This window comes from Oncorhynchus nerka, linkage group LG9b (genome assembly GCF_034236695.1).
Source record: "Oncorhynchus nerka isolate Pitt River linkage group LG9b, Oner_Uvic_2.0, whole genome shotgun sequence".
Lineage (NCBI taxonomy): Eukaryota > Metazoa > Chordata > Actinopteri > Salmoniformes > Salmonidae > Oncorhynchus > Oncorhynchus nerka.
Genome location: NC_088424.1, coordinates 19,422,238 through 19,439,168, shown reverse-complemented (window position 1 = coordinate 19,439,168; position 16,931 = coordinate 19,422,238). Strand labels below are relative to the sequence as shown.

The window sequence follows — 16,931 nt, the reverse complement described above, 5'->3', positions numbered from 1 at the left end:
CTAGCACACCGTCTCTCCTCCTTCCTTTCCTGTCTCTCTTCACTGTCTTTGTCCAAATATTTTAGAAATATATTGAATTAAGTTTGAATTAAGTTGTGTGCTTGACATGTCTGTATAGCTGCATAGGCAACCACACTAACCCTTATGGTTTTACACTTACATAGGTGAACCAGCAGAGACAGAAGCTGCATGACCTGCAGAATTTGATTGACAACCTGGGCTCTACGTCGGAGGCTGTCAGTGACAAGGCCTTTGAGGACCGTCTGAAGCAGGCAGAGAAAGCCATCATGGATCTGCTGGAGGAGGCTCAGACCAGCAAAGGTACAGGACTCTAAATATGTCCATTTAAAAATATATATGTATATATTTTAAAGTAGGTCTCGCTTGAAACAACTAGAATTAGACAAGAAAGGCCCTTATGTCAATTTTTAAAGAACTATTCGGCATAATTAACTTGAAAGAATGCGGTTCTATCCCAGTAGCGTTAAATCAAATGATTCAGGAATGTTAGTTGTGAATGCTGTTTTCAGTTATGTAGTGGGTGGTATCCATTAAACCTTGTCCCAGGTGCTGGATCAGAGAGGACTGTGAAATGTACTTTTATTTACTTCTCAATCTATATTTTCAGATGTAGACAAAGGCCTGCTGGAGCGCCTGGGAAACCTGAACAACACGCTGACCACTCAGTGGAACCGTCTGCAGAACATCAGGAACGGTGTGGACGACACGGGAACCCAGACCGACAAGGCCCGCAACCGGGTCCGAGACGCTGAGAACCTGGTCGACCGTGCCCGCGAGGAACTGGATAAGGCCAAGGACGCCATCAGCAAACTGGTCGGTCATCCCCTAATGATAATTTTGAGAAATGTATTTGTTTTATACAATATTCATCCAATGTTCTACCATGTATGATCAGTTTCTATAATGAAAGTTATCTTTTTTGTGTCATGTTGCTGGTATAATAATGTCCATTCTAGGGATTCTATATGTAATTATATTGCTCCAGGTGTTCAGTAAGATACTTGGAGCTGTATAATTACATATAGAATCCATAGAATGGACATTAGCATCCAACAGCAACATGACAAGAAAATGAAAGCTTTCATTCTAAAAACGGATCATATTTGGCCAAATATTGTATATAACAAATAATTATATTATGAAGGGTAGGATCTCGATGCTTTGAGCACCATGTTATTTGTCTATTTTTGTTGTACAGACCCCCGGTTCATATTTGGTCCCGTAGCACAATGAGCAAGTCCTCCTGCATGAAAAATAAATAATGGGGGTTCATTGATTTCGTACTTTATTATTTTTCTCGCCCAGGACATCAAAACACCCTCAAACACTGCAGATCCTAACAACATGACGCTTCTGGCAGAGGAGGCTCGCAATCTGGCCGACAAGTAAGAACTGCTACAATGATGAAACAATTGTTGTTCTCTGAAATGTATTGCCTGGGATGTGCTATTCTTGGCTGAAAAATGGGGAACACGCAAAAAAATGAAATATATGAATTGCTTTAATTAAATCAATATAATTGGTAGGCCAGAACTAAAATGTATATTTTAGGGTGCGTGAACCCAATCACCACTTTTTATTTTATTTGTCTTGAGCTGAAAGAAGCCCCGTCACGTAGTCGATGAAATAATAAGCCTCATCCTGTTACATCTGTAGACATAAAATGGATGCGGATCAAATCGAAAAGATCGCCAAGGATGCCAACGACACATCCACCAAGGCTCTCAACCTTCTGATGAAGACTCTAGATGGCGAGGGAAAGACCAACAAAGACATTGACGAGCTCAACAGGAAGTATGTCACTGTCAGCAACAGCACTTTTCTGTGATGATTCCTCCTTTATTTTCTCAATCGAAATAAATCCCATTTCAGGAACATTTATTCTGTCCAGAACATGTCAATAATTGAAACTGTCATGTTCACCCTCTTAGGTACAATGAAGCAAAGGACCTGGCTAATAACCTGGAGAAACAGGCCAACAAAGTGCATGCTGAGGCAGATGAGGCAGGCAACAAAGCCCTGAAGATCTACGCTAACCTGACCAGCCTGCCACCCTTCAACACCAAATCACTGGAGGTCAGTTGCATGAAGTGACTACTCCTCTTTTAGGGGGAGACAGTGCTGCATCCCGAATGGCACCCTATTCCCTTAATAGTGCACTACTGGTCAAAATTAGCGCACTAGAAAGGGAATAGGATGTCAATTGGGAGGTAGGCAGCATCATCAGGCGTATCTTCATTGATGAAACAACCCTTTGGAATATGTTCCCTGTCTCGAATGATTGACAGGATACTCTTCAGATTCATTGAAAGGGTTTGTGTATCACAAGACATAAATGTAAATGGCCATCAGGACATTAATGAAGTCATTTCCAAGTCTTGAAAGATAACTTGACTTCTGATTACAGGGCGAAGCGAGCAAGATCAAGAAGGAGGCGTCAGACCTGGACAAGCTGATTGACAAGACAGAGAAGGAGTACAACGACCTGAGGGACGACCTGAGAGGGAAGGAGACTGAGGTCCGCAAGCTGCTGGAGAAGGGAAAGACTGAGCAGCAGGTAGGACAGACCATTACTTAGGGTTACAAAATGTTGATAACTTTCCCAAATTCTCAGGCTACCAGAAATCCCAGTTGGAGGATTCCCTGATTTCCTGCTTTTCCCAGCCAGATTCCAGGAATCTTCCAACCAGGATATCTGCAAAATCAGGGGCCTCATAACAATTGTGCAAGTTTCACACTAAATATCTGCATGTGCCATTAATGAAAGGAATACAGTGCCTTGCGAAAGTATTCGGCCCCCTTGAACTTTGCGACCTTTTGCCACATTTCAGGCTTCAAACATAAAGATATAAAACTGTATTTTTTTGTGAAGAATCAACAACAAGTGGGACACAATCATGAAGTGGAACGACATTTATTGGATATTTCAAACTTTTTTAACAAATCAAAAACGGAAAAATTGGGCGTGCAAAATTATTCAGCCCCCTTAAGTTAATACTTTGTAGTGCCACCTTTTGCTGCGATTACAGCTGTAAGTCGCTTGGGGTATGTCTCTTATCAGTTTTGCACATCGAGAGACTGAATTTTTTTCCCATTCCTCCTTGCAAAACAGCTCGAGCTCAGTGAGGTTGGATGGAGAGCATTTGTGAACAGCAGTTTTCAGTTCTTTCCACAGATTCTCGATTGGATTCAGGTCTGGACTTTGACTTGGCCATTCTAACACCTGGATATGTTTATATAGTTTTGGCAAGTCGGTTAGGACATCTACTTAGTGCATGACACAAGTCATTTTTAATTGTTTACAGACAGATTATTTAACTTATAATTCACTGTATCACAATTTCAGTGGGTCAGAAGTTTACATACACTAAGATGACTGTGCCTTTAAACAGCTTGGAAAATTCCAGACAATTATGTCATGGTTTTAGAAACTTCTGATAGGCTAATTGACATCATTTGAGTCAATAGGAAGTGTACCTGTGGATGTATTTCAAGGCCTACTTTCCAAATCCGTGCCTCTTTGCTTGATATCATGGGAAAATCAAAAGAAATCAGCCAAGACCTCCAAGTCTGGTTCATCCTTGGGAGCAATTTCCAAACACCTGAAGGTGCCACGTTCATTTGTACAAACAATAGTACGCAAGTATAAACACCATGTGACCATGCAGCCGTCATACCGCTCAGGAAGGAGACGCGTTCTGTCTCCTAGAGATGAATGTACTTTGGTGCGAAAGGTGCAAATCAATCCCAGAACAGCAGCTAAAGACCTTGTGAAGATGCCGGAGGAAACATGTACAAAAATATCTACATCCACAGTAAAACGAGTCCTATATCGATATAACATGAAAGGCTGCTCAGCAAGGAAGAAGCCACTGCTCCAAAACCTCCATAAAAAGCCAGACTATGGTTTGCAACTACACATGATGAAATAAGATCATACTTTTTGGAGAAATGTCCTCTGGTCTGATGAAACAAAAATAGAACTGTTTGGCCATAATGACCATTGTTATGTTTGGAGGAAAAAGGGGGAGGCTTGCAAGCCGAAGAACACCATCCCAACCGTGAAGCAGGGGTGGCAGCATCATGTTGTGGGGGTGCTTTGCTGCAGGAGGGACTGGTGCACTTCACAAAATAGATGGCATCATGAGTTAGGAAAATAATGTGGATATATTGAAGCAACATCTCAAGACATCAGTCAGGAAGTTGAAGCTTGGTCGCAAATGGGTCTTCCAAATGGACAATGACCCCAAGCATACTTCCAAAGTTGTGGCAAAATGGCTTAAGGACAACAAAGTCAAGGTATTGGAGTGGCCATCACAAACCCTGACTTCAATCTCATAGAAAATGTGTGGGTAGAACTGAAAAAGCGCGTGCGAGCAAGGAGGCCTACAAACCTGACTCAGTTACACCAGCTCTGTCGGGAGGAATGGGCCAAAATTGGGAAGCTTCTGGAAGGCTACCCGCAATGTTTGACCCAAGTTAAACTATTTAAAGTCAATGCTACCAAATACTAATCAAGTGTATGTAAACTTCTGACCCACTTGGAATGTGATGAAAGAAATAAAATCTGAAAGAAATAATTCTCTCTACTATTATTATTCTTAAAATGAAGTGGTGATCCTAACTGACCTAAGGCAGGGAATTTTTACTAGGATTAAATGTCAGGAATTGAGTTAAAATGTATTTGGCTAAGGTGTCTGTAAACCTCCGACTTCAAATGTATATAAAGCAGCAGCCTCCAAGGTGCAGGGACGAGTAACCGGGTGGTAGCCGGCTAGTTGATGGCTATTTAACAGTCTCTCGGTCCCAGCTTTGATGCACCTGTACTGACCTTGCCTTCTGGATGATAGCATGGTGAACAGGCTGTGGCTCGCGTGGTTAATGTCTTTGATGATCGTTTCGGCCTTCCTGTGACATTTGGTGCTTTTAGGTGTCCTGGATGGCAGGCAGTGTGCCCCCGGTGATGCGTTGACCATTCCACACCACCCTCTGGAGAGCCCTGCGGTTGCGGGTGGTGCAATTGCCGTACCAGGCGGTGATACAGACCGACAGAATGCTTTCAAATGTGCATCTGTAAAAGTTTGATTGTCTTATGGGTCAAGACAAAAAAAAATCTGACTCCTTCATCACACGGTCTGTGTGGTTGGACCATTTCAGATTGTCAGTGGTGTGTACGCCGAGAAACTTGAAGTTATCCACCTTCTCCACTGCGGTCATGTCGATGTGGATAGGGGTGTGCTCACTCTGCTGTTTCCTGAAGTCCACAATCAGCTCCTTCATTTTTTTGAGGGAGAGGTTATTTTCCTGCTAACACTCTGCCAGGGCCCTCACCTCCTTCCTGTAAGCTGTCTCGTCTTTGTTGGTAATCAGGCCTACTACTGTTGTCTTCTGCCAACTTTATGATTGAGTTGGAGGCGTGCGTGCCACGCAGTCAAGGGTTAACAAGGGAGTACAGGAGGGGGCTGAGTACACACCCTTGTGGAGCCCCTGTGTTGAGGATCAGCGAAGTGGAGGTGTTGTTTCCTACCTTCACCACCTGGGGGTGACCCGTCGGGAAGTTCAGGACTCAGTTGCACAGGGCGGAGTTCTGACCCAGGGTCCCAAGTTTAATGATGAGCTTGGAGGGTACTATGGTGTTGCAGGCTGAGCTATAGTCAATGAACTTACATGGGTATTCCTCTTGTCCAGATGGGATAGGGCAGTGTGCAGTGCATTGGCGATTTCATCGTCTGTGGATCAATTGGAGCGGTAAGCAAATTGATGTGGGTCTAGGGTGTCAGTTAAGGTAGAGGTGATATGATCCTTAACTAGCCTCTCAATGCACATCGTGATGACAGAAGTGAGTGCAACAGGGCGATAGTCATTTAGTTCAGTTACCTTTGCTTTCTTGGGTAAAGGAACAATGGTAGACATCTTGAAGAAAGTGGGAACAGCGGACTGGGATAGGGAGAGATTGAATATGTCCGAAGATACTCCAGCCAGCTGGTCTGCACATGCTCTGAGGACACGGCTAGGGATGCCGACTGGGCCGGGAGCTTTGCGAGGGTTAACACGCTTAAATGTCTTGTTCTCTGTGGCCGACGTGAGGGAGAGCCCCCAGTCCTTGGGAGCGGGCCACGTCAGCGGCGCTGTGTTATCCTCAAAGCGGGCAAAGGCTGTTTAGTTTGTCCAGGAGCACGACATCGGTGTCTGCAACATGGCTGGTTCCCCCTGCATGCCGTACATTGCGCATTCTGCAAGATTGATTGTATATTCAAAACAATTTAAGTAAATGCTACTGCCCACACTTCTATGCAAAAGACTAATATATATTTTGTTTAGTAGGACCCCAATTAGTCGATTGTTTGATCGTTAGGCTGTAGGTCACCGAGATTGTTTTATTCGAGCAGTAACAACTAGATATAGTGCATTCGGAAAGTTTTCAGACCCCTTGACTCTTTCCACATTTTGTTAGGTTGCAGCCTTATTTTAATATATTAAATTGTTTCGTTTTTTTCTCATCAATTTCCACACAATACCCCATAATGACAAAGCAAAAAAACGGAAATATCACATTTTCAAAAGTATTCAGAACTTCTTGGGTATGAGGCTACAAGCTTGGCACACATGTATTTGGGAGTTTCTTCCATTTTTATTTGCAGATCCTCAAGCTCTGTGAGGTTTGATGGGGAGCGTCGCTGCACAGCAATTTTCAGGTCTCTCCAGAGATGTTTGATCAGGTTCAAGTCCGGGCTCTGGCTGGGCCACTCAAGAACATTCAGAGACTTGTCCCGAAGCCCTCCTGCGTTGGCTTGACTGTGTGCTTAAGGTAATTGTCCTGTTGAAAGGTCACCCCACGCCCCTGTCTGAGGTCCTGAGCGCTCTGGAGCAAGTTTTCATCAAGATCTCTGAACTTCGCGCCGTTCATCTATGCCTTGATCCTGACTAGTCTCCCAGTCCCTGCCACTGAAAAACAGCAGCATGACGCTACCGCCACCATGCTTCACCGTAGGGATGGTGCCAGGTTTCCTCCAGACATGAAGCTTGGCATTCAAGACAAATAGTTCAATCTTGGTTTCATCAGACCAGAGAATCTTGTTTCTCATGGTTCTGAGAGTCTTTAGGTGGCCTTTAGCAAACTCCAAGCGGGATGTCATGTGCCTTTTACTGAGGAGTGGCTTTTGCCTGGCCATTACCATAAAGGCCTGATTGATGGAGTGCTGCGGAGATGGTTGTCCTTCTGGAAGGTTCTCCCATCTCCACAGAGGAACTCTGGAGCTCTGTCAGTGACCATCGGGTTCTTGGTCACCTCCCTGACCAAGACCCTTCTCCCCCAATTGCTCAGTTTGGCTGGCCGACCAACTCTAGGAAGAGTCTTGGTGGTTCCAAACTTCTTCCATTTAAGAATGATGGAGGCCACTGGGTTCCTGGGGACCTTCAACGCGGCAGAAATGTTTTGGTACCCTTCCGCAGATCTGTGCCTCGACGTAATGCTGTCTTTGCCCTCATGGTTTGTTTTTTGCTCTGACATGCACTGTCAACTGTGGAGCCTTATGTAGACAGCTGTGCCTTTTTTCAAATCATGTCCAATCAATTGAATTTACCACAGGTGGACTCCAATCAAGTGATAGGAGCATCTCAAGGAGCATCAATGGAAACAGAGTGCACCTGAGCTCAATTTCGAATCTCATAGCAAAGGTTCTGAATACTTGCGTAAATAAGGTATTTCCGTTTTGTTTTTTTTAAATAAATTTGCACGTCTAAATCTCTTTGTCATTAAATCTCTGTAACGTAACAATGTGGAAAAAGTCAAGACGTCTGAATACCTTCTGAGTGTACTATTTTCATATATATAATATATATTACCGTTCAAAAGCTTGGGGTCACTTATAAATCTCCTTGTTTTGCATGAAAACCTACATGAAATGAGTTGCAAAATGAGTAGAAAATATAGTCGAGACGTTGACAAGGTTATAATTAATGATTTTTAATTGAAATAATTGTGTCCAAACTTTGATTTTGTCAAGAATCCTCAATTTGCAGCAATTACAGCCCTGCAGACCTTTGGCATTCAGGTTGTCAATTTGTTGAGGTAATCTGAAGAGATTTCACCCCATGCTTCCTGAAGCATCTCCCACAAGTTGGATGGCCACTTCTGACGTACCATACGGTCAAGCTGCTCCCACAACAGCTCAATAGGGTTGAGATCCGGTGACTGTGTTGGCCACTCCATTATAGACAGAATACCAGCTGACTGCTTCTTCCCTAAATAGTTATTGCATATTTTGGAGCTGTGCTTTGGCTCATTGTCCTGTTGTAGGAGGAAATTGGCTCCAATTAAGCGCTCCCCCAGCATCGTTTCATTTTTTCCTGCATCTCATGAATGTTCTTCTTTGTGATCCGTACACCTCAAACTTAAATTTGTCTGTCAAGTGTCAGGCAAAAGATCAATCTTCATCTTTTTCTTTTGAACTTTGCCTAGAAGGCCCGCATCCCAGAGTTGCCTCTTCACTGTTGACGTTGAGACGGGTGTTTTGCGGGTACTTTTTAATGACGCTGCTAGTTGAGGACATGTGAGGAGTCTGTTTGTCAAACTAGGCATTCTAATGTACTTGTCTTCTTGCGCAGTTGTGCACCGGGGCCTCCCACTCCCCTTTCTATTCTGGTTAGTGCCAGTTTGCACTGTTCTGTGAAGGGAGTAGTACACAGCGTTGTACTTCAGTTTCTCGCATGGAATAGCCTTCATTTCTCAGAACAAGAATAGACTGATGAGTTTCAGAAGAAAGTTCTTTGTTTCAGGCCGTTTTGAGACTAATCTCTCGTGTGTGTGTGTGTGTGTGTGTGTGTGTGTGTGTGTGTGTGTGTGTGTGTGTGCATCCATCTCCATCCATTGCGGAGGCTTAGAATAAAATGTATGCTTGATCCGACAATGTGGTCGGAGGCTCCATATGGACGGTGTGATGCAATTGCGAAGCATGCAGAGGCCAAATCAAGCTCTGTACTGCATCACCATGCGCCTCTGACATTTTATTTATTTTTTTACAATGCGCAGGGCTCTGTGTAGCACTTCTCTCCAGAATGTGCTCCGTCCTGCCTGTTTGTGAATATTCAGAACTTCTTCGTGTGAATTGTTTGTGTATGTCAATATCCATTTACATTATATCACCAGTAGTACATTTACTGTTAATTCCTATCAAATCTACAATGTTTGTTACTTTGGTGATGGTCATTTTTGTTATGGAATTCAATATTCTTATTCATGTCTTTCCATTGTCATTGTCAGAGTGGACACATTGTTTGCGGTGTACACAACCTATGCCACACTTTTGAGAAACACGTTTTTGGTTTATTTAATTCCATTTGTGAGTTTTAGCAATTTATTTATTTTATTTGGAGCTCTCCTGTCAATGTTGACTAAGGATGTGCACGCATAGAACAGGCCTATAGTCTACCTGGCCAGATGTAAGCATATAAATGTGCCCATTTGGGGATCTGATCGTTTTTCTGATTGGATTAAACACACCTGTAGAGCTTCTCATGGTAATGTTTTCTTCACATCAAACAAGTCTGTTTTTCCATCCATTGAGAAAAGAATAGTTCTTCAATATATATAACAAATTACAAATCCAGCTCTCTCCCTTTCAATAATCACTCTGATCCAGTGGAAACGTCATAAAATAGGCCAACCTGGTTACTTCTTATCAGTACTTGCTTTGGACTGAAATAGGGTCTGGTACTCATTTTGGGTGCTGGTACTGTTTATATTTAGGTGTAGGAGCGCCACAATACTTTTAAGATAATATTCTATAAGAGGAACAGGAGCTCAAGCAGTAGAACATTAGAGGTGCCGGTACTCCGCTCCGGTGATCTCCTGCCCAAGTCAAGCGCTGCTTCTTAACCCTTGCACAAATAGCCTACAGCTGTGTCTGTCTCGAGCTCACTGGCAACTCTGAGGGAACAGAATATTTTATACAATGTTGCATGTTCACTAGCTTCAGGCAGACCCAAGTTAATAGTTGATACAATGTTTCAAATAAAAAAAAATGGTGAGGACTACGAGCACGAAGATGAGCTTATCGGAAACGGTTTCTGATAGTTTGTGTAGAAATGCTCACGATCAGGGATGTCTACAAATTTATGCACAACATTTGAAATAAGCTTTTTGTGTGTATGGAACATTTCTGCCATCTTTCTTTTGATTCAGCTCATGAAACATGGGACCAACACTTTACATGTTGTGTTTATATTTTCAGTGTAATTACAGTAGTCTACTTATAGTAGTAGCATACATTTTTCAATGTAAAAGGTCAACTGTCTGTTCAACTGTTAAATTCAACCGTGTAGCCTATTATAAACCACACTGTCTATTGGATCACATACAGCAAAACTTGAAATACGTATAGCCTATCTATTTACTAGGCTCAAATTAAATGAGAGATTCATATGGTCATTTGTTGTAGGCCGGGAATACGAACCCATCACAGCCAGAAAAGGTGAGGAATTTCTTCTGCAATTGTTATGAAAATTAAATAATTAGGAAATAGATTCCTATGTCTAATTATTCTAGATTCCCAAAATAAAACACACAGCGGCAAATGGCTCCTGTTTTTTATTTTATTTTTTTAAATTTTATTTTCAATAGCGTGTTTTCAATAGCGTGTCATCACGCTAGGCACAAAATATGCCTATTTACATGCCTACTTACTTGCCTCCAATGCAATACTTCAACCACTAGATATTGTACGTGAAGTTTAAGGTTTGCGAGGAGTTAACATTCTCATGTGAAGTTCAGGTTTTTATAAATGTCAACTTTTGCGTGAAAACTGGCGATTGCATGTTTTGTACGTAAGCAACGTTTATAAATGAGGCCCCTGGAAAGTTTGGGAACATTACCAGATTTTTGCAACACTACCTTTTTTACTTTCTCTTTCTTGTCTATAACCGGAGTGTGTCTCCGTATAAGATTAGCTTTAGGGTGCCTCATTAAAGGAGGCATGAAATTGAAAATGACCACGTTGCATAAATGACGAATTACCACAGTATTTATGGGCCTCCTCACTCGTTCAGCCACTAAGTATAGTGAAAATCAGCAAGCCATGATGCCAGAATTATTCCAATTAATTGAGTAGTATGCATGGCTCTAAATTAACATGTTTCATTGGTAGCACTGGTGCTCCTAGCTAAGAAAAGTTAGGAGCACCCAGAAAAATGTTTAAATTCACGGATGACTGATTCCCCCATCTGTGTCTGTTTTTTCTCTGTCTGTCTCTATATCTGTCTCTCTGTCTGTGTCTTTCTGTGTCTCTCTGTCTGTGTCTTTCTGTGTCTCTCTGTCTGTGTCTGTCTGTCTGTGTCTCTCTGTCTGTCTCTCTGTCTGTCTGTCCAGACTGCAGATCAGTTGCTGGCTCGTGCTGATGCTGCCAAGGCGCTGGCTGAGGAGGCCGCCAACAAGGGGAGGTCCACCTACCAGGAGGCCCAAGACATTCTGGGAAATCTGAGAGGTACGTAGGAACAGGACTGGTAGGGAGGCCAGAGAAGGGTCCATCTCTACCCCATACTAACGTTAGATCAGGGGCTTATTTTATTCTGAATGGTAACAGTGAAAAGCGTATCCAGACTAGTATGTAGGATCTCAGATGGATGTTAAAGGGAATGCTATAATAATAGTATAATGCAAAGTAGTGAGTCACCAGTATTTCTTTATCACATATTAGATATGTAATCAATCGGTCTTCTCATTTTCCTTCTCCATTGTCAACACAGACTTTGACAAGAGGGTGAACGACAACAAGACAGCAGCTGAGAACGCCATGAAGAGAATCCCAGAGATCAACGCCACCATCGCTGCAGCCAATGAGAAGACCAAGCAGGCTGAGGGGGCGCTAGGCAACGCAGACGCAGACGCAAAGGAGGCCAAGAGCAAGGCGGAGGAGGCTGAGAAGATAGCCAGCCTTGTGCAGAAGGTACATTATATTTGTGTTATATTATAACTAGATACATTATGACCATCGTATATGCTATAGTCCTGAAATGACAGGGCCAAAATCAATGGTGGCCTCTTGGTATATATAAATGGTGTCTCAGTAGATTAAATGTTTTGTTGATTTGTTTTTATGGTAATTTAATGTGATGTTTCACATAAAATAATAACCCCTCTTTGTCCCCCTTTCATCTGATGTTTCACATACTGTAATAAACCATTAAACCTATAATTAATGTAATACCTACTTTCAAGTTGTCAACATCACTAATCCCTCTCTGTCCCCCTCTGCCTGTGGACCCCACAGGGTTCTGCTAAGACCAAGGCGGATGCAGAGAAGGCCTTTGAGGACACCAGGAAGCTGGATGGAGAGGTCAATAACATGATGGACCAGCTAAGTGCAGCAGAGGCAGAGCTGGCCAAGAAGAAGGCTGAGGCCGACCAGGACATGATGATGGCTAGCATGGTGCGTGTCTGTCTGTGTGCGTCCCAAATGGCACCCTGTGTTGTGCACTACTTTTGACCAGGGCCCATAGGGCTCTCGTCAAAAGTAGTGTACTATATAGGGGAATATGGTGTAATTTGGGACTCATGCTCTGTATCTGGGGCTCTGTTGTTTAAATCCACTGATATCATTAAATTCTCAGAATCTTAGGAACCCAATACTTAGGAATTCCTAGAAGATCTCTTTGGGTTGGAAATCAGCCCCATGTGCTCTGCGTGTTTGTGTACACAGAGCTGGAGTTGCAAAATGTTTATAGTCCTTGTTAAAGTTGTTTAGAGACAATGAGACTAAACAATACGCAATAGGAAGTGGAAGTGGATGAGCAAGCTACTGAAGGTTAAAGGACCTCACAAGTGTTTATTGAGTTACAGCGATCTTCGTTGTGGTCTGGAATCCTGACCCTGACATGTCAACTATGTTGTTTTGGTATTTCAGGCATCAGACAATGCGAAGGAAGCTGAGGACAACGCTCGGAAAGCCAAGAGTGCAGTCAGGACCGTTCTCAACACCATCAACGACCTGCTGAAGTCACTGGGTGAGTGGGTTTTTTCTGTAGGTATAAAAATACAAACAGAGGGATATAATTGTCTTGTGATTCTGTTCTGTTATTGTTTCTGGCTTGTGCATTGTGTGTAACCAAACAATATTCCATCATTCAGGGTTATACTTGCACAAGTGAAAATGACTGTACTTACATCATTGAGCTGAAGCTTACACCTCTTTTCCGGTTCAGGCAACATTGACAAGGTGGACCTGAGCAAGCTGGGCTTGATTGAGGGGTCGCTGAAGCAGGCCAAAGACAAGATGGCGAACAGCGACCTGGACCGCAAGCTGTCGGAGCTGAACGACGTGGCCAAGAGCCAGGAGGAGATGATCACCGACTACGACAGGCAGATCAAGGAGATCCAGTCTGACATCGCCAACCTCAACGACATCAAGAACACGTTACCCAACGGCTGCTTCAACACCCCATCCATAGAGCGGGCTTAACCCCCTCTATCTCCGCCCCCGACTCATATCCCGACCCCTGTACCCTTCCTCATATCCCGTCTGTACCACTCCTTCCCACATCTAACACTCGGGCAGAATGCCACCGTTTTACCAAAACAGTTTGTCTTTTTTTTGGTCTTTTGTTTGTCTTTTTTTAAGCAAGAAGCCAATTTAAGCCAAGTTTGATGTTTTTAAAGAAAGGAAGAGCATAAGCGGCAGAACCTGAAATGAACTAAGGGCGGTCGTTAAAAACCGCGTATCCATTCTCCTTAGGTGCAGCAGGTTAGGAGAGGTGTGGCTTACCTCACTCCAGAAAACCCACATGACTGCACCACCTCCAGACTGTTCCTACGCTACGACGTGGAGGAATCACAACCTAAACCAGATGCGTCTGTGTCATATTATATACCTTTTTTTAATCTGATATGGTGTCAAACAAGTTATCCTTACCCATCATTTTAGACCCAAGGGCATGTTGGGAATGGTTTGTCTGTGAAATGTATATTTTTTTTTGCTTGAAGGTATTGAGAAACTTTCAATGCATATGTACCATCCTCTGTGTTATCAACCATTTATTATTTTTAAACAAACCGTGAAGGAATCCTTAAGTTTCTGTTTGCTTTGCCTCCATTCGCTCCCAAAGCTACATGTCTTGCATGGAGAAAGTATTCCTGTTACTATTATACATTTTTACAGTATTCAACACAACTATTCTGCTCCACATGCACAACTGAAAAGCTGTGGAATGAAACCAGCTTGTGGGTCTTTTAAAATGTCTCTGATAAGTTTGCCAGTTGAGACGGGCCTCTACTGCCCAGTGAAACATCATGGTTAAATATCATTTGAATAATTTATTTTAACACTACAAATCATGATTTTAGTTTGGTTTTTTTCTCCCGACACTGCTGCTTAATACAGGTTTGCTGCAAATCACACATTAACATTCTACACTACAAGGCAACATTCTACACTACAAGGCAACATTCTACACTACAAGGCAACATTCTACACTACAAGGCAACATTCTACACTACAAGGCAACATTCTACACTACAAGGCAACATTCTACACTACAAGGCAACATTCTACACTACAAGGCAACATTCTACACTATGCAACTTTGTACATTTGCGTAGCAAGACTTTATCTGATACACTGGTGCTAATAATGATTTCAAATGTTATATTTTTGTGTGAATGTTTTTTTATTCTGATGAAGAGTGAGGAACTGTTATTTGTGTAAATATATGCTTAAATGATTCAGGGTTGGCTGATTGTTAAACCCAAGACCCAACAGCCACCTCATATAGGTATCTATCACAAAAACAATCAACTGAAACCTCCACATAATATATAAATATATATGATAAGTTCTGTGGTATAATATGCTTGCTTGTATACATGGCTCAGTGTTGTTGCCTCATAGCGCTGCCATTATTCATTTGTTTACTTCTCAGTGGGTGGTCACAAGTTAATTGATGAATGCTTTTATAACAAGAACCTTTGACTGACAAGATCAGGACGTGTGTGTGTGTGTGTGTGTGTAAGGGATGGCCCTAAAGCCATTTGTCTACACTAAGCCTAACGTTTCATTTGACTGAATTTATACGCTTGTCTCCAAGAAAATAAGATTGGTCACAAGTTGCTAGTTAACCAATTTTTTGTTTTTTGTTAGTGTTTTGTGCCTTACTATGTGATTGTCATCTTCACATCACTTAGTCCCTAACGAGGGCATCACGTGTATTGCACACGTTGCATTACATTTCCGACATACACTCGTCTCTTCGCACGTTCACTACATGGTGTCCTTGCATTTCAGGAGAACAGCAGGGATTTTGTCAACGGGGCCAGAACATCAGTCAGCCAGCCTCCATACAAATGAATAGGTTATAACCTGGAAACCATTAGTCTTTCCCAGTTCCCATTCAACATCGCTCATATCTTCAATACACCAATACTCACTCCTTTCCTTACTTAGCCTTCTATCATGTTATCTGTTTGAAAGTTTTGTTTATCTAACTTTTTACCTAATTTTATAGATGGTGTGGCGGGGACTAAAACGATCTCCTCTGCAGTCAACCATCTGTTACCCTCTATTACTCCTCCAGGTAACCACGCTGCTGTGGACGGATGTGCAGCACATACTGTTTGATGTATTAAAACAGTATTTCTAATTTATAATGTCTCAAGTATTTGTATTATTTTGTTCCTGTAGATGATGATATGTATGTGTTGCACAATCCGTTTGTGGTCTTTTGGCTATGGAGTGCATCTTCTGTTCTGTCGTACAATACAATATAAGGCACCTAGTCACTGAAACATTTCATTTGTAAGGACCCGAGAGAACCCAGCTTGTTACCCAAGTGCCTGTAAATTCAATCGTAACATTGAAGTAATAAAAAATAATTACGGGAACTCTTCAGTTGATTGTGTGATTGTATTGAATGTCATGCTGACTCATTTCCGCAAATGCAATGTACAGAACACTGTGACAGTGTTTCTCATGAATCTACTCCAGTCTACTCCACCATGTAGCTTTATCTGGAGGTTATTTAGGGACATTTAGGACAGTTTTATTAGTTGGGTCGTCACATGAAATGAGTGCTTTAAAAATACATATGTCAATGTGCACAAATATTGCATTTTAAAAGCCTGTTATATTAAATAAACTTTGCTTTACTATAGTCTACATGGAGAATTGTATACATCAGAATTTTTTTCTATGAATGAAAACTTGTTAAAGTGCTGTAGTTCAGCGTTTTGACCTGTCCCACCGTGCACCCTCTGACTTCTAGGCAGATTTTAACCCACTTAACCCCAAAACTTCTCCAAGTTTTCACCATCATTGTAAAGCACTAGTTATTGTTTTGCTTTAACAAAGTAATTTCTAAAGATAATTTAATGTGATAAGTTATTTTCATTTTAAGGTAAAAAAAAAAAAAAAAACTTATGTGAAATTAACTCTTGATTTAATATAGTGTAACTATTCCTTTTGAATCTATATATAACATTGAATGTCAAAGCAGGTGAGCAGGTTCGACTCATCTGGCCATGTTTTATGTTTTGTTGTGAAAAACTGAGTGGGTCGGGCATTTCACATCAACCCTGTTACCCATAGATAGACACTAGAAATGGTTAAACAATGTATTTTTGGTGAATGTTGCATTCAATTGCATCTCCTTGTTGCACACAAGCTTAAAATGAATGGCTGATTTAAGATCAAGTTGTCAACCCTGTTACTTTATTTTGAACTTAAAAGGCATTATGGTCATTTTTTATTTAACCTCTTTAGATGGGGAAACTTGTTTTTTACTAAGTTGAACATGTGCTCTTTATGACCATGTTCAAATTATGTGAACTCAAGTTTGTTTTCACTAAGTTACACTGAAAAGACACTTAATTGGCAGAACAACCCAGTTATGTTATGGTTGGATTTTCTGCCTTGTCTATTGATTGT

General features: G+C 41.9%; 1 protein-coding gene across 1 annotated transcript in view; it reads left to right on the top strand.

The window, feature by feature from the left end:
* LOC115114404 (laminin subunit gamma-1-like) overlaps positions 1-15,889 on the top strand; it is a 72,247-nt gene extending 56,358 nt beyond the window's left edge. Inside the window, exons 18-28 of the mRNA XM_029642595.2 lie at positions 165-321; positions 629-834; positions 1,327-1,406; positions 1,678-1,815; positions 1,953-2,097; positions 2,429-2,578; positions 11,387-11,501; positions 11,764-11,963; positions 12,288-12,446; positions 12,921-13,020; positions 13,219-15,889. Coding sequence (XP_029498455.1) covers positions 165-321; positions 629-834; positions 1,327-1,406; positions 1,678-1,815; positions 1,953-2,097; positions 2,429-2,578; positions 11,387-11,501; positions 11,764-11,963; positions 12,288-12,446; positions 12,921-13,020; positions 13,219-13,475 — 1,707 coding nt within the window. The 3' untranslated portion in view covers positions 13,476-15,889. The remainder of the gene's footprint in view (positions 1-164; positions 322-628; positions 835-1,326; positions 1,407-1,677; positions 1,816-1,952; positions 2,098-2,428; positions 2,579-11,386; positions 11,502-11,763; positions 11,964-12,287; positions 12,447-12,920; positions 13,021-13,218) is intronic.
* The last annotated feature ends 1,042 nt before the right edge of the window (positions 15,890-16,931 follow it).